Source organism: Dipodomys merriami, unplaced genomic scaffold (assembly GCF_024711535.1).
Source record: "Dipodomys merriami isolate MVZ:Mamm:240054 unplaced genomic scaffold, mDipMer1.0.p SCAF_94, whole genome shotgun sequence".
Taxonomy (NCBI): Eukaryota; Metazoa; Chordata; class Mammalia; order Rodentia; family Heteromyidae; genus Dipodomys; species Dipodomys merriami.
The window spans coordinates 152,578-178,994 of record NW_027206557.1 but is presented as its reverse complement, the minus strand read 5'-3'; the positions used below and the strand labels follow the sequence as shown (position 1 = coordinate 178,994).

At 47.8% G+C, this 26,417-nt stretch overlaps 1 protein-coding gene across 1 annotated transcript in view; it reads right to left on the bottom strand.

Moving 5' to 3' along the window:
* LOC138821763 (engulfment and cell motility protein 1-like) overlaps nt 1-26,417 on the bottom strand; it is a 168,691-nt gene that overhangs the window by 102,875 nt on the left and 39,399 nt on the right. Inside the window, exon 4 of the mRNA XM_070014183.1 lies at nt 20,408-20,458. Within this exon, the coding sequence (XP_069870284.1) occupies nt 20,408-20,458 (51 nt within the window). The remainder of the gene's footprint in view (nt 1-20,407; nt 20,459-26,417) is intronic.

The window sequence follows — 26,417 nt, the reverse complement described above, 5'->3', positions numbered from 1 at the left end:
ACTGTGCCCCAGGCTAGAGGCTGTGAGTGTGACCAGGTGAGCATCATCCTGCAAGGCTCTGGCTGCCATGGGCAAGCCACAGCTCAGCGAGACTCTTTCCTGGGCAGGCGGGAGGGTGGGTGTGTAGCAAGCACTGGAGGACCTTCACTGTGCTGTGGCCCCTTTGCCTTTTCCTCAGGTGCTCGGTGGCTGGCTGGGTGCTGCTGAGCCTTAGCCCCAGGCCAGATGGATGCCAATGTGGGCTGCAAATGCCCATCGGGAGCTCTCCCAGAGAATGGTCTCTGATGCAGCTGCTGCCATTGATCAGCCCTGACCAGCCAAAGCCGGTGAGTCCCGGACTGGGCCCCTCATCCTTCCTCCTTTGGGGGCAGGCAGACAGTCTACACAGACCCAGAACCCTCTCTCTAGGAGGCAATTCTGGCCACACCATCACCTCTCCTCCTGCAAGCCCTGGGACACACTGGCACACTCACTGGCCAGGCATCAGCCCTGCCGGTCCATGGGGCCCGCTGCTGTCCAGGAAGTGCCTAGTCCCTAAAGCTTCCATAAACAGCCATAAACAGCCCCAACATTGGCCATACACCATGTCCCTCTCTCCCTCCCACTTTCACCTTCATGCTTCTTGCTGGCTTCTTGCTGGCCATCCCTGTCTTTGCAGACCTGCATACAGGACATGATTCAGGACAACCGCAGCTGGACCTCCATCACATACAGCATCACTGTCAGGCCCTGGCTTTGTCAATCATGTGGATGAGTGTTGATGCGTGTTGGTTCCTCCAAGGACATCCAACCCACACAACACACTCACACTGGGCTGGGCTTGGACAGAGTCATGTGTCACCCTCCAGCCCCAGCACTTCCTTGGTAGGGACACTGCTGCCAAACAGTTCAGCACCCAATGTAATCCAGGCCCCCATCTCCATGCCCTCTAGCCACACCACACCTACCCACAACTCTGACACTCACCACACGTGAAAGCGGCTCGCTGCCCAAATGTGAACCTATGTAGCTCTTGGGCTTTGGCCCAATTGTCACATTTCCCCTCCTGTCTGGTCCTGGGTTCACCCACTGCCTCTCAGCCCTTGTGCCAGGGACCTAACAGCTTCTGCACTTTCTGTGTGCTTTCACCATTCATCATCAGGCTGGAGGCTCACTTTAAGCAAACTCAAAGTGCTCACTTACAGCTGCAGGCTCCCGGTGTGAGTGTGTGTGTGTGTGTGTGTGTGTGTGTGTGTGTGTGTGTGTGTGTGTGTGTATGTGTGGATTCCAGCTAGACTAGTGGTGTGCGAGTGGGAGAACATGTGTGTGCTGGGTGTGGGTGTATGTGTTCGAAAGACAGAGAAAGAGAGATAGAGAGAGAGAGAGAGAGAGAGAGACAAAGACAGAGACTGAGACAGAGAGACAGCGACAGAGACAGACAAACAGAGATAGAGACAGAGAGAGGGAACACATGCCTGCCTTTCCCATGCCTTCCTACGGCAGGGAGTTTGTTCTGAGTTCTAGCCCACCCCCAAGCCTCGAGCAGGTTGATTATAGCTTCTTTGAAAAACCAAACAACTCTGCGGTCTCCCCAGGCTGAAAACATTATGCCGGTCTGGAGCAGAGAGGATTTGTACAACCTATGGCAAATGTGCATGATGACACCGTCTTTGCAGGGCATTGAATACCGGGCACCGGCCCCTCTGCACAGCCAGGGATCTTTGGGACCAAGGGAGGCACTGTGCTCCAGTCAAGAGGCCCTGCCTGTGACCAGGTGAGCCTCATCCTGCAAGGCACTGGCTGCCATGGGCAAGTCACAGCTCATCCAGGCTCTCACCCGGGCAGCTGGGAGGGTGGGTGTGTAGCAAGAACTGCCAGGACCCTCAGTCTGCTGTGGCCTCTTTGACTGCCGTTTCCTCCAGGTGCTTGGTGGATGACTGCCACCCCTACCTCGGTTTGCTGAGCCGGAACTGGTTCCACAGCCACAGTCCGTGTAGACGGAAGGATGGGCTCCTGATGCCCATAGGGAGCTGTACCACAGGGTGCTCGTGCATGCAGCTGTCGCTGCCATTGCGTAGCCCTGTGGTGGTTCGCCCTGACCAGCCAAGGCCTGTGAGTCACCTACTGTGCCCTCGTCCTCCTTCCCCAGGGGCAGGCGGGAGGACTCCCCAGACCCAGAACCCTCTCTCTAGACTCGGAGGCAATCCTGGCCTCACCATCACCTCTCCTCCTACAAACCTTGTGGCACACTTACTCACTAACTGCCCAGCCAGCAGCCCTGCAAGGCGTGGGGCTTGGTGCTGTCTGGGGAGATGCTAGGGCCCAACGTTTCCAGGGGGCCACACCCAGCCTCAACAGTGGCCACTTGTCATGCCCTTGTCTTCCTCCCTGCCTCCCTTCTTTCCCTCCTTAAGCTTCTTGCTGGCCTCCTGACCATTCTTCCTCTCTTTTCAGACCTGCACCACATTGACTACATTGCCCCCCCACATGGTGGCAAGGCCTGGCTTCACCCGGATATATTGTTCTCTCCTATGGAGATGCCAACTCCCAACCTCCCCTTCTGGTTGCATCATCTGGAGGCTACTGATGCAGAGGCTGCAGGTGAGGGACACTGGCCCCGGAGCTGTTCCTTCCAAGGAAGGGATAGCCTGTCCTACTTACACCCATGAGCCCAGGTGCCTGAGCGAGCGTGCATGCATGCAAGTGCACTCCCACAGTCACATGCAACTCAGGCTTGTACAAGGGCACAGGAGAGTGTGTTGTATATGGGGGCCAGATCTGGAGCACAGTGTGTGCGTATGGAGAGGAGGCCCGACATCTGGGAAAGACCCAGAACCATCCGTTGTTGGATGCCTTAGGGACCTCCATCCACCTTGGGCCGCCTCAGGGGGCAGAGCTCGGTCTGCAAGGCAGCAGGCAGGGCTGTGTCCCGACACCACCATGGGCTCTATACCTGCTCTGCTCCTCTTGCAGCTGCGGGGCCAGCTCCAGCCCAGCTGTGCTAACATCTGCTGACTGCGCTCCGCCAGTGCCACTGGCCAGACCAAAGCCAGCATGACCAATGCCTTCACCACAAACAAGCAGCCAAAGGCCTCTTCACACCACGCCACAACGAAGCCTTCACCTGGAGCAGCCCTTGCCACACCCCTACCTGCCCTGGTTATCACTAATCATCTCCCTTCAGTACCTAGACCCCCTGTTTATCTACTCTTATTTATTAAAGTTTATTGAAAAAGATCAAAAGGCACACAAGGTCCTCTCATGAAACAAACAAAGAGCGTTCCACTCTGTGGCTTCCAGTGGTTTCCCAGGTGGCCAAGCAGTTGGCACTGTCTACTAGGAAGCACATTCCTCAACCACTCCCCTTAACTGGACCTCCCCACTCCTCTGCTGCTGCTTCATGGCAGCCAAGGGACTTGTCAATCTGCCCTTGTCTTCATTCCTTACCTCCCTGGTGGCTCCTTATCTGCCCTCCGAGGAGTAGTAGTAGTAGTAGTAGTAGTAGTAATAGCAGTAGTAGTAGCAGGAGGAATAATAATAATAATAATAATAATAGTTATAGTAGTAGTGCTAGTAGACCTAGTATTCTTAGTAGTTCTAATAGGCTCTGATTCAAGTCACAAGTCTCTGTGTCCCAACAGGAATTGAAAGGCAGAACAGAACTCACCAGACAAAAGAGAAAGCCTAGCAATCCTCCCAGGGTGGCATGGACTTTCAGAGGACAGGAGTGCAGAGGAGTGCACACACAAAGAAGGGCCTACTCCAGCCGCTGTCTGGTCCAATGTGGGGAGAACTTCCCTGGAGGGTACATGTTGGGAACGCCATTCCTTGGGCCCGAAGCACACAAAAGGCCTACCAGCAGCTGTCTTGTTCAGGGATCCATGAGGGGCAAAGAGAAAAGGAGAGCCCGTTGATCCAAAGGACATGAGGCCCTGGGTTCAATTCCTCAGCACCACATAACCAAAAAGGCAAAAAAGCCGGAAGTGGCGCTGTGGCTCAAGTGGTAGAGCGCTAGCCTTGAGCTGAAGAGCTGAGGGACAGCGCCCAGGCCCAGAGATCAGGCCCCACGACAGGAACCCCCCTCAAAAAAAAAAATCAGAATTAGAGTAGAAACACAATGTCCCCTTGTATAGGGTCCTTCAGATTCCCAGGGAGATGTGGAGTGGAAAGCTTGTTTGGTCTCCTGGGTGCACACCGGCCTGCCAGGTGGGAAGGGTGGTCACGCGCCCCTCAACCCCCAGACTCCCACCGTGACTGTGTGCTCATGAAGGCAAAAGGCCGTAAAGGGTCAAGAGGTCAGAGGGCGTGGGGCCTATGGGTTGGTGAGGTCAATGGGGACTGGGCATCGCTGAGTGGGGGGGTGGGGGAGGGCCTGTGATGTCACGTGACCTCACTTCCTTGGCGACCAACAGCCACAGAACTCAGAACCCCAGTTGCCCTCGACTGAGGAGACGGCATCTTCTTGCCTTCTCTTGCACAGAGGGAAAGGCGACTATGTTTAGCTGCTGTTGTCCATGGCTTAGAGGCCGTGGGAGACACCCTGAACGTGGCCACCACCCCGAACGTGGCCACGAGGCTCCTCGTGCTCAGAGCGCTCCGCAGCGCCTGAGACAGTGGGCCAGATCACACGCCACGCCAACAAGAGTATTTGGCAGGCGGCGTTCACGCGTATCACACAGCCCACGGGATGTGTCGGGCCCTGAACGCCCCATGGCCCACGTACGGGCCGATCGTCACGGACCAGGCCTGGGCTCTGTCGGGCTACCCATGACCGCGGCACCGCTGCTCAGTCCTGGAGAGGTTCGGCGAGGCCAGCCCACCACTGTGAGTACCCTGAGCCCAGAGGATGCCCTGCCCCGTGGAGACCACATGGCTGTCCCATGGGCCGGGCCAGACAGTTGGGGCCACAGCTCTGATAGCCTCAATTCCACGGATGAACCACTGCCTCCACTCAGTCCGGGGGAGGTTCACCGCTCATGGGCTGGTCCAGACTATCAGGGCCACAGCTCTGACAGCTTCTCTTCCACCAAGGCGCCGCTTCCTCTGCTCAGCCCCGGGGAGGTTCGCCACAGCCAGCCTGCGACTAACACCGTGAGTGCCCTGATCAACTCCAAGTCCTTCCTCTTCTGCCCAGGCCCGGGTGTGACTGTGCTCAGGCCTGGGCAGCAGTGGGCCTCCATGGGGTCTGCACAGGGATGACTGATAACGCACAGGGGCCTGTCAGAACCAGAGCCCTCTCTCTTGGCACCTTGCCACGGGTGTCTAGGAGGGAAACATTCCTGAGCTGTCCCCACCCTCCTCTCATTTGCCCCGCTCCTGCCAGTGCCTAAGAGCCATCAACCCTGCAAGATCATGGGGCTCACTGCTGTCCAGGGAGGGCCGGGTCCCTAAGACTTCCACCCAGCCACAAACAGCCCCAACAGCGGCCACACACCACGTCCCTCCCTCCCTCCCATCCTCACCTTCACGCTTCTTGCTGACCCTGTGGCCTCCCCTGTCTTTGCAGGCCTCCTCACGGGACCTAGGCCAGGACAACACCCGCTGGACCAACGTCACGTACACCCGGACCATCAGGCGCAGGCGTTGGTCAGTCACCCGGGTGAGTGTGGATGTGTGTCCATTCCTCCAAGGACATCTAGCCCACACATCACACTCACACTGGGCCGCGCTTGGACAAAGTCATGCAGGGCTGTCTCTGCCAGCCCCACAAAGCAATAGCTCCCACTGCAGACCCTGTACTGCCTTGGCAGGGACAAACCACTGCCAAACAGTCCATCACCCAGTGTAATCCAGCTCCATGCCCCCTAGCCACACTTGCCAACCACTCTAACACTCACCACACGAGAAAGCGGCTGGCTGCCCACATGTGCACCTAGGCAGCTCTTGGGCTTTGGCTGCATTGCCACATGTCCCCTCCTGCCTACTCCTGGGCTCACCCACCACCTCTCAGCCCTTGTGCCAGGGACCTAACAGCTTCTGCACCGTCGGTAGGCTTTCCCTGCCCATCATCATGTGGGAGGCTTGCTTCGAGCAACTTAAAGGACACACATACTATTGCAGGCTCCCAGTGTCCTGTGTGTGTGTGTGTGTGTGTGTGTGTGTGTGTGTGTGTGTGTATTCGAGTTAGCCTGTGTGTATGGGAGCAGGAGTGCATGTGTGTGCTGGTGTGCAGGTATATGTATGTGTTAGAGAGAGAAAGAGACACAGACAGAGACAGAGAGACAGAGGGAGGGACAGGGACAGGGACAGAGAAAAAACCCATGCCCGCTTTTCCCATGCCCTCCTAAGGCAGTGGGGTTTGTTCCGAGCTCCAGCTCTCCCCCAAGCCTCCAGCGGGGTTCTCCCGTCTTTTTCGAAAATCCAAGCAATTCTGTATCTCCCTAGACTGAAAACGGGCTGCTGGTCCTGAGCCTGGAGGAAACTTCTTGGAGCTGGCAAATGAGGATTACTTCTTCCCAGGGGGTTGTGGACCCAACACCTGGGCTTCTGCAGAGCCGCGGCTCCTTGGCCCCCATGGAAGCACTGTGCCCCAGGCTAGAGGCTGTGAGTGTGACCAGGTGAGCATCATCCTGCAAGGCTCTGGCTGCCATGGGCAAGCCACAGCTCAGCGAGACTCTTTCCTGGGCAGGCGGGAGGGTGGGTGTGTAGCAAGCACTGGAGGACCTTCACTGTGCTGTGGCCCCTTTGCCTTTTCCTCAGGTGCTCGGTGGCTGGCTGGGTGCTGCTGAGCCTTAGCCCCAGGCCAGATGGATGCCAATGTGGGCTGCAAATGCCCATCGGGAGCTCTCCCAGAGAATGGTCTCTGATGCAGCTGCTGCCATTGATCAGCCCTGACCAGCCAAAGCCGGTGAGTCCCGGACTGGGCCCCTCATCCTTCCTCCTTTGGGGGCAGGCAGACAGTCTACACAGACCCAGAACCCTCTCTCTAGGAGGCAATTCTGGCCACACCATCACCTCTCCTCCTGCAAGCCCTGGGACACACTGGCACACTCACTGGCCAGGCATCAGCCCTGCCGGTCCATGGGGCCCGCTGCTGTCCAGGAAGTGCCTAGTCCCTAAAGCTTCCATAAACAGCCATAAACAGCCCCAACATTGGCCATACACCATGTCCCTCTCTCCCTCCCACTTTCACCTTCATGCTTCTTGCTGGCTTCTTGCTGGCCATCCCTGTCTTTGCAGACCTGCATACAGGACATGATTCAGGACAACCGCAGCTGGACCTCCATCACATACAGCATCACTGTCAGGCCCTGGCTTTGTCAATCATGTGGATGAGTGTTGATGCGTGTTGGTTCCTCCAAGGACATCCAACCCACACAACACACTCACACTGGGCTGGGCTTGGACAGAGTCATGTGTCACCCTCCAGCCCCAGCACTTCCTTGGTAGGGACACTGCTGCCAAACAGTTCAGCACCCAATGTAATCCAGGCCCCCATCTCCATGCCCTCTAGCCACACCACACCTACCCACAACTCTGACACTCACCACACGTGAAAGCGGCTCGCTGCCCAAATGTGAACCTATGTAGCTCTTGGGCTTTGGCCCAATTGTCACATTTCCCCTCCTGTCTGGTCCTGGGTTCACCCACTGCCTCTCAGCCCTTGTGCCAGGGACCTAACAGCTTCTGCACTTTCTGTGTGCTTTCACCATTCATCATCAGGCTGGAGGCTCACTTTAAGCAAACTCAAAGTGCTCACTTACAGCTGCAGGCTCCCGGTGTGAGTGTGTGTGTGTGTGTGTGTGTGTGTGTGTGTGTGTGTGTGTGTGTGTGTGTGTGTGTGTGTGTGTGTGTGTGTTTGTGTATGTGTGGATTCCAGCTAGACTAGTGGTGTGCGAGTGGGAGAACATGTGTGTGCTGGGTGTGGGTGTATGTGTTCGAAAGAGAAAGAGAGATAGAGAGAGAGAGAGAGAGAGAGAGAGACAAAGACAGAGACTGAGACAGAGAGACAGCGACAGAGACAGACAAACAGAGATAGAGACAGAGAGAGGGAACACATGCCTTCCTTTCCCATGCCTTCCTACGGCAGGGAGTTTGTTCTGAGTTCTAGCCCACCCCCAAGCCTCGAGCAGGTTGATTATAGCTTCTTTGAAAAACCAAACAACTCTGCGGTCTCCCCAGGCTGAAAACATTATGCCGGTCTGGAGCAGAGAGGATTTGTACAACCTATGGCAAATGTGCATGATGACACCGTCTTTGCAGGGTATTGAATACCGGGCACCGGCCCCTCTGCACAGCCAGGGATCTTTGGGACCAAGGGAGGCACTGTGCTCCAGTCAAGAGGCCCTGCCTGTGACCAGGTGAGCCTCATCCTGCAAGGCACTGGCTGCCATGGGCAAGTCACAGCTCATCCAGGCTCTCACCCGGGCAGCTGGGAGGGTGGGTGTGTAGCAAGAACTGCCAGGACCCTCAGTCTGCTGTGGCCTCTTTGACTGCCGTTTCCTCCAGGTGCTTGGTGGCTGACTGTCACCCCTACCTCGGTTTGCTGAGCCGGAACTGGTTCCACAGCCACAGTCCGTGTAGACGGAAGGATGGGCTCCTGATGCCCATAGGGAGCTGTACCACAGGGTGCTCGTGCATGCAGCTGTCGCTGCCATTGCGTAGCCCTGTGGTGGTTCGCCCTGACCAGCCAAGGCCTGTGAGTCACCTACTGTGCCCTCGTCCTCCTTCCCCAGGGGCAGGCGGGAGGACTCCCCAGACCCAGAACCCTCTCTCTAGACTCGGAGGCAATCCTGGCCTCACCATCACCTCTCCTCCTACAAACCTTGTGGCACACTTACTCACTAACTGCCCAGCCAGCAGCCCTGCAAGGCGTGGGGCTTGGTGCTGTCTGGGGAGATGCTAGGGCCCAACGTTTCCAGGGGGCCACACCCAGCCTCAACAGTGGCCACTTGTCATGCCCTTGTCTTCCTCCCTGCCTCCCTTCTTTCCCTCCTTAAGCTTCTTGCTGGCCTCCTGACCATTCTTCCTCTCTTTTCAGACCTGCACCACATTGACTACATTGCCCCACCACATGGTGGCAAGGCCTGGCTTCACCCGGATATATTGTTCTCTCCTATGGAGATGCCAACTCCCAACCTCCCCTTCTGGTTGCATCATCTGGAGCCTACTGATGCAGAGGCTGCAGGTGAGGGACACTGGCCCCGGAGCTGTTCCTTCCAAGGTAGGGATAGCCTGTCCTACTTACACCCATGAGCCCAGGTGCCTGAGCGAGCGTGCATGCATGCAAGTGCACTCCCACAGTCACATGCAACTCAGGCTTGTACAAGGGCACAGGAGAGTGTGTTGTATATGGGGGCCAGATCTGGAGCACAGTGTGTGCGTATGGAGAGGAGGCCCGACATCTGGGAAAGACCCAGAACCATCCGTTGTTGGATGCCTTAGGGACCTCCATCCACCTTGGGCCGCCTCAGGGGGCAGAGCTCGGTCTGCAAGGCAGCAGGCAGGGCTGTGTCCCGACACCACCATGGGCTCTATACCTGCTCTGCTCCTCTTGCAGCTGCGGGGCCAGCTCCAGCCCAGCTGTGCTAACATCTGCTGACTGCGCTCCGCCAGTGCCACTGGCCAGACCAAAGCCAGCATGACCAATGCCTTCACCACAAACAAGCAGCCAAAGGCCTCTTCACACCACGCCACAACGAAGCCTTCACCTGGAGCAGCCCTTGCCACACCCCTACCTGCCCTGGTTATCACTAATCATCTCCCTTCAGTACCTAGACCCCCTGTTTATCTACTCTTATTTATTAAAGTTTATTGAAAAAGATCAAAAGGCACACAAGGTCCTCTCATGAAACAAACAAAGAGAGTTCCACTCCGTGGCTTCCAGTGGTTTCCCAGGTGGCCAAGCAGTTGGCACTGTCTACTAGGAAGCACATTCCTCAACCACTCCCCTTAACTGGACCTCCCCACTCCTCTGCTGCTGCTTCATGGCAGCCAAGGGACTTGTCAATCTGCCCTTGTCTTCATTCCTTACCTCCCTGGTGGCTCCTTATCTGCCCTCCTAGTAGTAGTAGTAGTAGTAGTAGTAGTAGCAGGAGGAATAATAATAATAATAATAATAATAATAGTTATAGTAGTAGTGCTAGTAGACCTAGTATTCTTAGTAGTTCTAATAGGCTCTGATTCAAGTCACAAGTCTCTGTGTCCCAACAGGAATTGAAAGGCAGAACAGAACTCACCAGACAAAAGAGAAAGCCTAGCAATCCTCCCAGAGTGGCATGGACTTTCAGAGGACAGGAGTGCAGAGGAGTGCACACACAAAGAAGGGCCTACTCCAGCCGCTGTCTGGTCCAATGTGGGGAGAACTTCCCTGGAGGGTACATGTTGGGAACGCCATTCCTTGGGCCCGAAGCACACAAAAGGCCTACACAGCTGTAAACCATCCATAAGTAATAAAAACAGTGGTAGGAATATTTAATCACATAGAACTTTTGGTAGGTACAAAAAAAGCAAGTTATAAAGAGAATCAATATTACAATTCTACTTTTGTACATCTTGTGTACACTTAAAGTCGTATAAAATTGGGTGCTCATCGCTATAATCCTAGCTACTCAAGAGGCTGATAGTTGATGATCTCTGTTCCAAGTGGAAGCGTAACATAAGTAACTAAAAAATGTTAGCCTTAGGCAAAATGAAAAAAAAATCCAAGCAAGAGCACAAGGCACTGAGTTTAAACCCCATTATTAGTACAAAAGTAAAATAAAATAGAAAATACACACACACACACACACACACACACACACACACACACACACACACAAGACCTTACAGGTGGCTGTGGGGAGCAGGGAGCACAGATGACAAAGAATTCCTCTGTTTGATGCTTCCTGTCTGTTTTCCTGAAGGAACAATGGTTCCTTTAAAAGGAATGTGAGCTCTTTGGAAACAGGGATTTTGCTTTTTCCAATCTGGCTGCGGGGCTGAATCATTTTCCAGTGGTGTCATTTCCTGACACAGAGCCAACTGCAAAGGGAACTAAGTGACTGCCCTTTGTTCTAGGAGACTTCTTTGCTCTGGGTCCCAGGGATGATAGACTGACTATTCAACAGTAGAAGGATTCAGAGGAAGCAGCCCAATTGTCTGTGTGTGGGAGCTCAGAAACCCACAGGGCTGTGCATAAAGCCACACAAGAGCAGAGAGAGTCCCTATCTTGGCACTTGGGAGTTGCAGGGCCCCCGTTTTCCCATTCAAATCAAATCAGATCAGATCAATTCCTTCTGAAACATCTTTGTATGATCATCTTTGTTTCCTCCTCAGCATCCCTAATTGTGCTGAGGTTGGAGCAATGGCCTTCCCCAGAACTCTCCTTGCTTTTCAAACCTCAGTGTCAATCAGAAACTAGGAATGGTGGGGTGCCCATAATCCTAGCTACTCAGGAGGCTGAGATCTAATGATCATGGTCCAAAACCAGCCTGGACAGGAAATTCTCTGAGACCTCTCATCTCCAATTAACCACCAAAAAGCTGGTAGTGAAGGTGTGGCTCAAGAGGTAGAGCATTACCACTTGGCAAAAAAGCTCCAGGACAGAGTCTAGACCCCAATTTCTAGCCTCAATATCAGAAGAAACAAATAATAATGCAACTAGCACATACCACAGGGATGCACATTTTCCAATTACTCCATCATTGCTCTATGCATTGTGGCCTCTCTGGGTAACTGTACAAAGATATGGAAACACACAGCCTTGAGTGAAGACAAGTAGGCAGGCAAGCAATCACTCAGTCTCGTTATTACTAAAGGGAGGAAATCCAAACTCTGTTTTCTCTGTGGTTCTGAAAACTTTTCCACAGACTGGGCAGCAGAGGGATTCTCTGCCTTCCCACATGGAAATCTGCATGCCCAGGACCAAGGAGTCCTCACTAAAGACCTCTCCAAATCCAAGAGTGATTTAGAATCTGTGGTGTCTGTTCCAAAGGGTTCTTGGCAATTAATTAAAGTCTTGCTATTTAATTTAACTGAGAAGCCAGGTTGCCTTATAAGAAAAAATATCTTTCATTCTGTCTCTCTCTTTTTTTTTTCTTTAAATCTGAGCAAAAGTTCTGATAAATCGCTTTGGATCAAATGAGCCACCTCTGAGGACTGCAAAAGACAAGAAAGGTAACCTGAGGCTCAGCTCCTCCTTCCCCCATCTCCAAAGCAGCTTGGCTTTGAACTTATATAAAACAGTGAAGGAAGAACTGAAGGAGACACAGAAGTAAGACAAAAAAAAAAAAAAAAAAAAGATGAGAGTGTGGCGTAAGTGGTAGAGTACGTGCCTAGCAAGCATGGGGCCTTGAATTCAAAACCCCAGTACTGCCAAAACTCTAAAAGAAGAAACAAAGTATTTATACAAGATCCTTGTGCATGGCTGTGAGCAGGGAGTGCCTGTGCACAACCCCTACACTCAGCAGCCAGCACTGCACTGCCCTGGGTAAGTAGACAGCCAGCAATTAAGTGAATAGACTCCTGCAGGTGTGCATTTGATTTCACTTAACACAATCACTGAGGTGACAAGCCCCACATATTTCTGTCCCTTAGGTAGCAGTAGTGTCACCATGTGGCACATGCTGACCACAGGAGGTGGCAATGCGCAGTGACCCCAGGTTGAAGGTGAAGTGTTGGTGGTTACAGAACCCTGTCCCTACTGCCCCCACTTCTGTCCCAGGCAGGAAGCAGTCTCTCCTTTCTCCGAACTCATTCTCACTGGGCTTACTTCCAGCTGTTTCCACGTCTAGTAACATCCAGACATTGTGTTTCTTTGTCCCACTGTCAGATGATGTGCTGGAGAACTGCTACAATTAACTTCAGTCATCATTCATTAGAACTCCAAATGGTGCTGGGTGCTGGATGCAGGTGGCTCACACCTGTAATCCTAGTTACTCAAGAAGCTGAGATCTGAGATTCAAAGTCATCCCAGGCAGGGAAATCCCTAAGACTCTTATATCCAAGCTGGAAGTAGAGCTATGCCTCAAGTAACCTTAAGGGGGAAAAAAAAAGCTTAAGGATTTCATATTTAAATATACTTAGAACTCAAAATATTAAATCCTCCAAAAACAAATCCTCAAAGAAACAACAGCCCCTTAATAAGTAGGCTAAAGACTTAAAGAGTGACTTCTCTGAAGAAGAAGTAAGAATGGCCAATAGACACATGAAGAAATGCTCAACTTCTCTGGCCATAAAAGAAATGCAAATCAAAACAACACTGAGATTCCACCTCATCCCAGAAAGAATGGCTATAATCAAGAAATCTAATAACAACAGATGCTGGAAAGGATGTGGCCAAAAGGGAATGCGACTGCATTGTTGGTGGGAATGTAAATTTGTTCAACCACTTTGGAAAGCAGTATGGAGGTTCCTCAAAAGACTCCACATAGATCTCCCCTATGACCCAGCAATCCCACTTCTGGGCATTTACCCAAATGATCACCAACAAGGCCATACTAAAGCTACCAGCACAACTTTGTTTATTGCAGCATTATTTACCATAGCTAAGATATGGAACCAACCCAGATGCCCCTCATTAGATGAATGGATCAAAAATGTGATATATAATATATATGTATATATTTATATAACATATATGTATATATAATGGAATTCTGTGCTTCCATCAGAAAGAATGACATTGCCCCCATTTGTTGGGAAATGGAAAGACTTGGGAAAAAAATCCTATTAGGTGAAGTAAGCCAGACCCAAAGAAATATAGGTCCCAAGGTTTCCCTCATTTACAATAATTAGTATACATCTAGGAAAGCTAGGTACATATGACCATATAAGATGATGCTAAGTGAAATGAACCCCAAGATATGGACACACAAGGTCTTTCTTTGTTGTTGCTTTTATGTACTAGGTCGTTCTTTGTTGTTGTTGTTTTTAATTTATTGGTGATTTTTTTGGTTTCCTCTGTATGTTCTTCTCCCTATGGTATATCCCTTGTTGTCACTGCACTTGATTTTGGTACCCTGCATCTTATATATACATTTATCTAATTTGGGGAGGGGATGGGAATAACAAAACACTGAAACAAGGACACAGGATGACCCATTGCAACAACTTTGGTGGGGGGGGGGTGAGGGAGGAGGGGAAGGAAGGGAGATTGGGAGAACAACAAAGGAGGGAGTAACAATGCTTGACAAGAAATGTACTCATTACCTTACTCATGTAACTGTAACCCCTCTGTACAGCTTCTATATAATAAAATATTTTTAAAAGAAGCTTAAAAACAGTGCCCATGCCTTGAGTTCAAGTCCCAGGATTGGCACACACAAATCCCAATGGCTATGTCTTCCACTGGCCTTCTCCAGATAGCCCAAGCTTGTCAGTGGTCTTGGATTTCATTTTAGAGACTTTTCTCTACTTGTCTGTGAAGACAGACTCCAGATTCCAAATTCCATGGAACATTCTCAGATTGGAAAGAGTCCTACTGTTGTAAAATGTGCCATCTTTGAGTGAGAAAAATAAAACTGCAATTTAAATCTGCCCAGTGGTAGTATGGGGAGAGAGGGACATGAGAGAATGCATTATGCAAGTTATTCATTCTTTGTGTCCCTGGAATGCTGAAGAGAGCTGTAAAGGACCCACGCCAAAACTACCATCCCTGATGAGATTTACCCTTTTCCAATACAGATCTACGGAGAACCCTCCCATTATGACTTCACTGTTAGAAAGTCATTAACTGTTTCTGCAGTCTCACCTACTGATTGTATGCTCTCCATACCACCCCGGCCTTCAGTGGCCAGGGCCCCCACACAAGCCAGAGCTGCATCCTCGGGCCCACCTGCCTCCTTACTGCCCACTCACACCAGAGAACCAGAGCTGTCATGAGAAGGTGGGCTCCCATACCACAAATGCCAGTCCCTTCCTTGAACACAAAAGAATTTGCTCCCCCCACTCCCTAGCCACTGTCACAGGCTCTAAGTCCCGGGGAGGCCCACGTGTTCAGTCTTTTGCCTCCAGTTCCTCAACACTGACCAACTGGGTTCTGCCCATAAAACAGTCTCTATCCATGTTTGCAAGGTATGACCCTTATCTTTGACAATTTTACCACTTCCTACTCCTTACTATAAAGTTAGGTACTCTATAAATGCTTACTGTGTTTAAGTTTAAACCATACTATGCATTTTTAAAACATGTGTTTTGCCTTATTTTTGTGTGTGTGCTCTTCCTGGGGCTTGAACTCAGGGCCTGGGCACTATTTTCCTGGGCATTTTTGCTCAAGGCTAGCACTGTATGACGTTTACAGCTCCATTTTGGGGGGGTTTGGGTGGTTAACTAGAAATAAGAGTCTCAGAGACTTTTCTTCCTGGTTGAACTTTGAATCATGATGCTCAGATCTCAGCTGCCTAAGTAGCTAGGCTATACCTATACACATGAGCCATTGGTGCCTGGCCCATTTTCTTTTTCCAAAAATTATTCCAGGGATGGTATCTTGATCTAGGCAAGACTCTGTTCTTCAAAACTGAGAAACGTAGGAGTAAGGAGTGCAAGAAACACCAGTGTACCTGCCAGTGTACCTGCCTGTGTGGACACCAGCTGGACACCAGCTACTTACTCAGTGCCGCTGTCCACCATCTGGGTGAGGAGAGAGATGCCATCCAGGTTGATGAATTCCTGGGCGAACGTGATATCCCGGGACAGGCTGGCCAAGTCCTTCAGGGCCTCCAGCTTGGCATCCAGACTTGAGGACTGGATGCGTTCATGGAGCATCCTGGGCATTCTGGGCATTCTGAGCCTTATGAGGGGTGGAGGTGGTATAAAAAAGACAACAGTGTTCAAAAGGAAAATTACAACATCACAGAAATGACAGCATCCCTGAAAAATAAAGGCCAGCATCCAGAAGCGGACAATGTGTCTGAGAATACCTGATAGCCTGCGTCTCTCACGGACAGGTGTGAGAGTAAGGGCTAGCACACTGACCGTCCATTTCACCTTCTATTTCAAAGAAAAGCAAAGTGAGGTCAGAAGAACACTGAAGCCCCAGAAACTGATCAGGGTGGGGGGATAGGATAAGGGGTGAGGCAGATATTTACTTTTGAAGCCCAATCATTTATCTAGAAGTAACTAAAAGCTACTTGCTTTGTTAAGCAATCACATAAGTGCAGACCTCGTACCCATCTCTTCAGCCAATACTTTGAGTAATCACAGCCTACACATTATGTCTGAGAGCTTCATTCCCATTTTTCCCAAGTATATATTTTTCCCATATGTATTTAAAGAATAAGACAGAAAATACTGAAAATTATTTTATTATAGAACTCACTATGATCTTAATGGCTGCACATACACTAGAACCCTATGTGGCTTTTTAAGACACAAGCCTAGGCCATCTCAAGGGTTTCCTGTGTCCAAAGCCTGAGTGAGGTCCCAGAAAGCATGCCCTTGAAGTATGTCTCTAATTATATGCAGAGGTCCAGGGCTCTAAATAATTTTGCTTTTTACATTTTTGTTTTGTTTGCTTGTTTTGGTGCCAGTCCTAGGGCATGAACTCAGAGTCCAGGCACTATCCCTGAGCTGCTTTGGCTCAAAGCTCGTGTTCTATACCACTTGAGTCACAGCTCCACTTCTGGAGGCCAGGCACTGGTGGCTCACACCTATAATCCTAGCTACTCAGGAGACTGAAATCTGAGAATGGTGGTTTCAAAGCCAATCCAGGTAGGAAAGTCCATAAGACTCTTATCTCCAATTAACCACCAGAAAACTGGACATGGAGCTGTGGTTCAAAGTGGTAGAGCACTAGCCTTGAGGGGGGAAAAAAAAAGAGCTCAGGGACAGCACCCAGGCCCAGAGTTTTAGCCCCATAATGGACCGAAGGGGGGAGGGGGGGAGATAGTCTCATGGACTGTCCTGCCAGGGTTAGCTTCAAACTGTGACCTGTGATCCTCAGATCTCAGCCTCCTGAGTAGCTAGGATTATAGATAGGCTTGAGCCACCAGAACCTGGCTTCTAAATCACTTTGAATGTACCCTCTCTGTGTGAAGACTGGAAGAACCCCAGTTCTGTCTCCCTCCGAATCACTCCCTAGACTTCCCAGCTGGGGTACAATAAGTCCTGCCTGGTCTAGTGTGCAAAGGACATTTTGTTGGCTCTTCTATATATGTACCTTTCCAAATGAACTTTTGCTAAGAAAAATGTCAATAAACGAAGAGGAAGCTAGGTAGACAGAATTTAAACCTAATTCATTCCACTTCAATGGGAGACCGACCAACAGAAACACTTACTTAAAAGGAAACAAATACTTTAAAAGGGAAAAAAATGCTTAAATGGAAATACCACCTCCACAGAATAGAAGCACAACTCAGCATGGCCACGTTACCTAAGATTGTGTGTGTGTGTGTGTGTGTGTGTGTGTGTGTGTGTGTGTGTGTGTGTGTGTGTGTGTGTGTGTGTACCGGTGTATGCGCGTGTGTGTGTGTGTGTGTGTGTGTGTGTGTGTGTGTGTGTACTGGTGTATGCATGCTAATGTCTTATCTCCCAGGAGGGGGAACTCAGCTTGCTAGGTGCATGAACTTTAAATATTAGCACAGCTGAGCATTGGTGGCCCATGCCTGTAATCCTGAAGTAGCAAAAGACCTTCTTCTGTGTTCTTCCCAGTAATCTTTTCTTAAAATGGATGGATAAATTCACTTTTAATTCATTTTTATTGTCTATGGGCACAGGTGGCTCACACCTGTAATCCTCACTACTCAGAAGGCTGAGATCTGGAGATCACAGTTCTAAGCCAGCCTGGTCAGGAAAATCCATGAGACTCATCTCCAATAGCTAAACTGTGGTGCAAGTGGTAGAGCACTAGCCTTAAGCAAAAGAGTGTTTAAGGATAGTACCCAGGCCCTGAGGTCAAGCCCCAAGGTAAGCACAAAAAAAATAATAATAATGAATTAACCAGGTACCAACTGTTCATGCCTTTCATCCTAGCTATGCAGGTGACTGGGATCAGATGATCTCAGTTCAAAGCCAGCCTGGGTAGGAAAGTCCATGAGACTCTTACCTCCAATTAATCACTAAAAAGTTGGATTTGGAGCTCTGGCTCAAGTGGTAGAAAACTAGCATTGAGTGAAAAGGCTAAGGGACAGCACCCAGACCTTGAATTCAAGCCCCAAGAACCCCTCCCCCCCCACCCCACACACACAAGTTACCATGTGTGACCCATATTTTTTAATTCTCAATTCAATTTTCAATTTTAAACAAAATTACAGAAAGTAATCTAGCAATTAATGACATTTTCAGATCCCAATTATTTTGTTGTGACATAATGCCCAATTCCAGACTCTGTGTCCATCCACAGAGCACAAGGCAGTGTTTCAAATGCAGAGTCTGGTGTGCTGTCTCAGACATGTAACCCAAGGCCTGCACACTTGCAGGTCAAAGTCCACAACTGCCCCAGGTTTGGAAACATAAGCCAGTCTTGTCTTGTAGCGGCATCCTGCTTGCTATCTCTACCATCTTTCCATTAACAGAGCTGGGAATGTGAAGGATATTTTCCAAAATCCCTGCTCTGAGATGACAGATCTCCACAGAGTTAAAATGCTGCTCTGGGGCCTGCTACATGCCACTTATCTCACAGCTTTGCTTTGTTTTCCTTCTTGGTGTAGTTATTCCAGAAATTTCTGCCACTTAGCACTTGTATAACCCGACTGGAAATGGGAACAGGTGGAAAATTGTACTGAAAAACAGGTTGTGAATAAAAATGAACAAATGTAAAGAAATAAAAAATATAATGCCACCCTGGAGATGCTGTAAACACCACCCTCCCCTCCCTGACACTGAACCTCCTTTCTAAGAGCGACTGAATCCCCAGTGAGGGGAACCAATTCTTTCTTTGGCTTGGAGATGGCCAAGAGAAAAAGCTGAGCCTTTCTAAGAGGAAACAAAAGACACGGTGTGCACTTCCCTGCCTGGCAAGCAGATGAAGGACTTTGAGCAGGATAAATAGGAATGCAAAGCACAAATGAAATGCTCACCTCCAAGGGTCAAGTTTGTATTAATTCACATTAATTTCAGGAAGTCAGACAAAAATGACTCAACCCACTGTACAACCACAGAAAAAGGACAGCAAACTATCATTTTTGTGAAGCAGGGAAGTTGGCACCGGGCAATGGCTGCAGCAACCCAGTCATTCTGTCTACTGAGCCCATCCCTATGTTTAGGTTGGAGATGTCTTAGGATAAAATACTTATGTCTTGTACGTAAGTTTATCAGCTTTGGTGAGGGGAAAGGGAAGCACAGAAATGCTGGGATAGAGGGTGAACTAACTCAGCAGTGATATTCACAAGACACTGTGTTGGAAATGAACTATAGAACGTGGGGAATCGGGGTGGGGGCGGAGGAGGGGAAAATAAAACAGAAAAAATGAGGGAGGGGGTAACACTGTCCAAAAAGAAATGTAATCAATGCCTGACTCATGTAACTCTAACTCCTCTGCACATTGCCTTACAATACAAATAAAAATTAAAAAATTAATAGACCAATTTAAATGAAAGCAAAATACTTAGCAGTTTTTAAACTTCTCTAATGTAATTTTCAACAAGATGGATCTGTGGTGGTTATACTGCCCACAGTTTAATTCTAGCCAGATGTTTTCTCCTCCATTTTGAAATTTATTTTTAGCCTACCACATGGCTTTAGTGACAACTAGAAATGATAGATAGTTTTCCTCAACTGTGCAGGTGGAAATAGTAATACCTGGTATATTTTGTGCTGCTTGTGTTTTTTAGGAAGGCAAGGAAATGCAGTGTGGAAAAATATGGCTCAAATATGCTAATGTTACTACCCCAACTAGACCAGGAAACAAGAAAGACCAGGATGCCACCCATTCACTGCCAAGTGCACAGGCACCTTGTTCAACAGCTTTCACGCGCAGATATGCATGAGTTCTGATTAGCATCCATAAAACAGCCTAAATGGCCCAACATTTACTATTTGAAATCAATTTTTATCCATTTTTTCATCAATTTTCATCATCACTGACCAACACTAGGAAATATTTAAATTCAACCTGTCTTTGTCTTTGTCTCTGTCTTTCTCTTTCCCCCTCCTTCTCTTCCTCCCACCCACCTTTCTCTCCCCCCCCCCCCCTCCATAGACTTTAAATAAAGAAACAGCCTGTTTTTGGTTTGGCTTGCTTTGTTTCTCTGAATTTGCTCAGAGAAGATGATAAAAAAAATCTACATAGCCAAGTTATTCATCAGTAATGTAAGAGCTGTTGAGATGGCCACCAAACTCCAATTCCATGATTCCCAATCCACTCTCTGTTCACAGTGGTTCCTTCCTCCTCTGCCATGGGAAATAAACTGGAGAGACTTCCAATTAAACTAAACTCTGCCCATGAGGACATCCCAGGGACTTTCTGTTTTAGAGTACAGTCACTCTCAAAAAAACAGCATTCTATAAGCACATACAGCAGACCCAGAGGGTAGGCAGCTTAAGATGAAATAACCAACTAAGATCAACTTACTGGAGATGTGGTTAATCGAAGGATAGTGCCATTTTTTATTTCATTGCGATTCTGGAAAAGAAAAGAAAAAAATGGGTGAATATTAGAGTAAGAAGAAGCTAGGAAGAGAACAAAACAAATATAGTCAAGCATCAACTCTATACAATAAACATACTTATGATTACATGATTCGCTACAGAATCTTAACCTGGGCCCCAGATGTGTTCATGTTATATCAAGCTGTTGACAACACTCAGCACCAAGGAAGTAAATTTATTTTCACTTGCAAAAAGTAAGGATGCAGATCCCACAAGTAAAAAGAAGTCAATTTAAACACTAAACTCAGTGGATAGGACCCAGAAATTCCATTCCTATGTTTATAGCCAAGAGAACTGAAAACATGCCCAAAGAACTGAAAACATATGCCATATGAAGAACATGTATATACATGTGTACAGAAACATTGTTTATTAACAATCTACAAGTAGACCCATGCCCATCTCTAAGAATAAGTGGCCATACAAAATGAGGCCTGTTCATCCGTTCACTAGGAAATGCAAAGCAAGAAGCATTGGTGGGTGCTATAGTATAGATGTCCCTTGAATGTATTACACTCAGTAAAAAAAAGCCAAACATGAAAGAGCCCATGTTGTGTGGACCCACATACAGGAAATGTCCAGAAAAGACAAATAAATACATAAAAACTGATAAGAAGGAGAAATGGTGAGCTACTGCTAATGGGTACAAGTTGTTGTTTTTTTATAATGGGATGATGATAATGTTCTTAAATTAATTGTGTTTCTGGTTGCACAATTCCATAAATACTTTTTCCACCAAAAAACAAAAAAACAAAAACAAAAAATAAAGTACTTTTTAATTTTTTGTCGGTTGTGGGGCTTGAACTCTGGGTCTGGGCACTGTCTCTCAGCTTTTCAGCTCAAGGCGACTACCACTTGAGCCACAGCACCACTTCTGGTTTTCTGGTGGTTTATTGGAGATAAGAGTCTCAGGGACGTTCCTGGCTTTGAACCAAGATCCTCAGATCTCAGCCTTCTGAGTAGCTAGGATTACAGGTGTGAGCCACCAGCGCCCGGCAAGTAAAGTTCTGAGTAGCTAGGATTACAGGTGTGAGCCACCAGCGCCCGGCAAGTAAAGTACACTTTAAAAGTATATTCTGGCGGCCTTGGAACATATCTCAATAAAGTTGTAATTTTTATTTCTTTATTGGAGGTACTCAGGGTTCATGCTTGCTAAGCAGGTGCTTTACCATGTGAGCTACACTGCCAGGTCCTTTCTATACTGCTCATTTCCAACATAGGGTCTTTTTTTTTTTTTTTATAAGCCCAGAGCCCTAGGACGTAGCTGGGATGGCAGACCTGCACATCTTTATGGTCAGTGTGACCAGCAATGACACTGTCTTCCAGCAGAGAACTCACAGCTTGAACTGAAGGTTTTTGTTTGGAATAGCAGGACCCTAGCCTAAAAATAACCAGTGAAAACCAGACTAGGGTCATGGTTCAGTGGTATCATGCTGCCTAGCTAGCACAAGACCTCTGAGTTCCAATCCTAGTACTGCCAAAAAGAAGAAGAAGAGAAAAAGGAGGTGGTTCTGATTTTGTAGATTCTACACCAGAATCACAGCAGAGATACTGGGGTTGGACCACTTGTCATCTTCTAGCTGCATAACACTGCCATAAGCAGCAGAAGCGGCCTCTGGCCTGGCCCTCCCCTTTGGAAAGTTGGTATGGCTGGGGCTTCCCCATCTCCATGTGAGGAGAAAAGTTCAAAGCAGTGCCTGGCACACTGCAAATACTCAGGGAGAAAAATAACTTTATTACTAAGCACAAACTAACATCCATTAGAAAAGTACAATGCTGTAGCCTTGTATGTTTGCAACTAAATCATTCTTGTAATGTGGTAAACAAGAATGAGGATACAATCTCTGCTACCCTACAAAGAGCCACACATATACACACACTACACACCACACACACACACACACACACACACACACACACACACACACACACACACACACACACACACACACACACACACACACACACACACACACACACACACACACACACACACACACACACACACACACACACACACACCCTCTTCTGTATGCAGAACAGCATGGCCAGAATGACATTCTGTAGAGCTGCTTTACATCAGAACCTGCCATTCTCAATTAATTTTACCCCAGCCTCTTTGTCCCTTCTAGGGGTGCATTTGCTAATTTAGTCCTCCAAGCATTGTGCTCTGTGTGTGCACGTGCACACATATCCACACATGCAACTCTGTGCATATGATTTTACTTATTTATTTTGCTTATTAGCCATCTTCCCTCTACCTCAGAATGTCACCTCTGTGAGCTGATAGTTTATCCCACTCCATTGTTATATCTATGGAGAATGGTGAACTTGTATGACCCAGTCAACATGCAATAAGCATTGGTAAATAAATGGCAAAGTCTCCACATCAGGCTATAGACAGACAGGACTAAGTTCTATCTTCTGGACATTCAATAAAGTAAGAGAAACTGTCGTGTAATCATTGCATCTGTACCATGAAGGGGTCAGCAAAAAGAAAAAGTGATCAGTATAAAAGAGAAAGTAATCAGTAATATACCAGGCCAGGCGTGTAATGAAGAGATGTGAAGGAGGAGAAAACATAGATCAAACGCTTTTAGTGCAGGCAGTATTCAAGGAAGTCTCTTCCCGGCCACACACAACACTTCCCAGAGAGAGAGGAAGAAGCACTACTACACAGGAAAGGCCAAATACATCATTATATATCAATGGAATACTATTCACCCAAACAAAGAATGAAATTCTGCCATGTGACACAACATAGATAGAACTGGAGGTCATTATGTTAACTGAATGAGGCAGGCACAGGACTATAGTACATGGTCCCATTCACCTGTAGAACCTAAAACAACTGATCTCTTGGAAGTGTGCATAGAATGGTGGATCCCATAGGCCAGGGACAGCAGTGCTGAAGGGAAGAAGAAGAATAATCAATCAGTAAGTACTGTTACACTTGGATAACAGCTAGAAGTCCCTGTGTGCTAATGCATGGTAGGGCGAATATTTCACAAGAATAGATAGAAGAAAGGATCTGAGTATTTTTTATCATAAAGAAATGATAAATATGAGTTGGGTGCTGGTAGCTGACATCTGTAATCCCAGCTACTCAGTGGTTGATATCTGAGGATAAAAGTTCAAGCCAAACACTCTGAGAGACTCATCTCCAATTAACCACCAAAACTCCAGAAATGGAGGTATGGCTCAAGCAGTAGAACACTAATCTTAAGTGGATGAGGAAAGGTAAGGAACAGCACAAGACCCTGAGTTCAAGCTACAGTACTGGCACAAAAAAAAGGCAAGGAAAGAGAAAAAGAAAAGGGAAAGGAAAGAAAAATATAAGAAGGTAAATATAACTAGCCTACTTTAAACATCATGTTATGTATATACATATAGAGACATCATCCTATACCCCATAAACACATACAATTTTGATGTTTTATGTATCAATTAAAAGATGAAAATTTTAATTTAAATCTTAAAAATCTGTCCTAAGATATTCCCCCACACACAGAATAAGTATTCTAAATGTTGAGGTGATAAAGTCCGCAGTAAACAAAACTCATTTTAGCTCTTCAAAAATGAAGAAAAAAGCAGAAAGAATACTTATGCAGAGAAATATCTTCCTGCACATTATGCAGAAGGATGACAAGCAATCCAGGGAAAGGCACCCAAGGCCTGCTGTCATCCTCACACTGCCCACTGTACCCCCTCCACCGCCCCCACCTTCCCCAGCCATCCACAGGGGCTCTGCATTTCTTTACAGAAGCAACCCATCTACTCAGCATCCATGTAGGTAGTATATAATAACGTCCTGCAGAAAATCGTCACCTCTGTCCAATTTCTCCCCCTCTGAAGTTTGTTCTTCCATATGCCAACTTTCTACCTCATCAGACAAATGAAGAATGGTGACCTGGTCCAAAATTCAATTTCTACTCCCCTTACTGTGATTTAGCAATTACAACAGAAATTTCCAGGCAAAGGACATGCCTATGATTTCAAGGATGCAACTCTCTACTTCTCCTCACCACCCCATCCCTTCCACCATCCTGGCCTCCCCCTATCTCTGGGCTGAGAGAAGCCTTTTAGTTTAGAGGCACTGCTATCCAGTAAGTCTTCTTCAGCCACATTACTTAATCATTCCAGAGACTGGCTTTGATTGCAAATCTGCTCCTGTTCACCCCTTCGGGGTCCCATTTGCTTGATCTTCACCCTTCAGGCTAATGAAGCAGTTGAGGACCTTGTATGATAACCAGTTGGTAGGATACAGAGCAAAGCCTCAAGACAGAGGACCACAGAGCTGACATTTAAGGAGGAATGTTAAAAATACCCTAAAATAAAATCTGATTTCCCCAAAGAACCAGGAAGGGGAAAAAGGCAGAGAGGTGAGTGTGGAGGAGAAGGAAAGAGGAAATGAGGTCAACTCTTGTAAATACTTTTCCTGTAACTAACACTGGACCTTTTGGGGACAAGATCTTCACATCATAGTCTATCTATCAGTGGAAGGAAATATGGTTTGACTTCTTTCCTAATTTTTCTTTCACCCTCTCCACTAGATTTTGTTCTCAGTTGTCCATCTCTTTTAATGGTTTTACTGTAGAGAGCTCTGAAAAATCCTATGCTCAATTCTAAAAAGAAAAAATAAAAGAACGAGACAGGTATTAAACGCTATCTGTTAACCAACCACTATGGTCTGTGAACCCAGAACAGGAATGTGCTTGCTCCCCAATGAATGGATGATCTCTCTCATTCTGTAACAAGATCAAGTTCAGGATGAAGGGACGGAAGGGATAGGCAGCTCCCAGGAGTCCAGGAATGTACCAGCATCTCACAAGGCTGACCCAAAGACCATCAGGAGACTGTCCCCTTCTGGGTTTTGATCACATCCTTCTGAAGGCAGAGAAATGTTTTTCTGGAGACAAACCAGTTTCCCTTAAAGGAACATGCATATTCATATGTCTTCTACAGCTAAAAACACAGAACCACCTACTAATTACTCCCTTAGCCAACCTCGCATGACAGGACTGAATAATTATCACCCCTTGTGCTTGGTGCTTAGGTCCATGATCCAAAAGCCAAAACAGAACCTGATTGACGTCCAGATCCCACTAACATTAAAAGATGTATTGACTCCATTTTTTTTGAAGTGACATGAGGTAATTATTTAGATTTGAGTCTTGGCCTTGGATCTAGCCAGTGGCTGGGCACCCTTGCACAGCAGGAGAGGAGGTCAAGTATAACTGGATTTCTGACCAGGTGCTGGGCTGGGCTATTTTTATGGGGTAAGGATGGTGGGCCCATTGTGGCTGGAAAGCCTGACAGAGTAGGAGGAAGGAAGCTGCAGATTGGGCCTGAGCCAACTGCCTTCTTGTATGACCTTGAACATGTCAATGAACTTTGGCTTCCTTATCAACAGAATGGAGGCTAGGAAGCCCTTGCTAAAGGTCAATTCTTTTCTATTTTATTGTATTTCTAGTACAATAAAGAAAGAGGAAATATTTGAGGCTCTTGAGCAATACTGCTGATAGAATGAAAGGGTGATAGGGAAATAAATCTGTCATAAGAAATAACTTGAGGAGACTGAGGCAGGGGAGGGAGGCTTTGAGCAACTGCACAGGTCCTGACCTTGCAAGTGTTGGCTCTGGGCACTCGTATCTCAAATTAAACAATCCAGAAGAGAATGCCAGACCTAGGAAGTTAGTAAGGAGTGAGGTCTATGGTGAAGATGTCCACCTTTCCTTTCATAACTCTTAGACTGTGTTTAGAGATGCATTGTTGGTGGATGACTTTGTTTTGTGTAACAAAGATCCTTTTAAAAAAAAAGGCCAAATTCAAATTGCATTTGCAATTTTTTAAATTCTGCACATCTTTTATATTTTTTATTATTAAGTAGTTGTACAAAGAGGTTACAATTCCCTAAGTCAGATTGTGAGTAA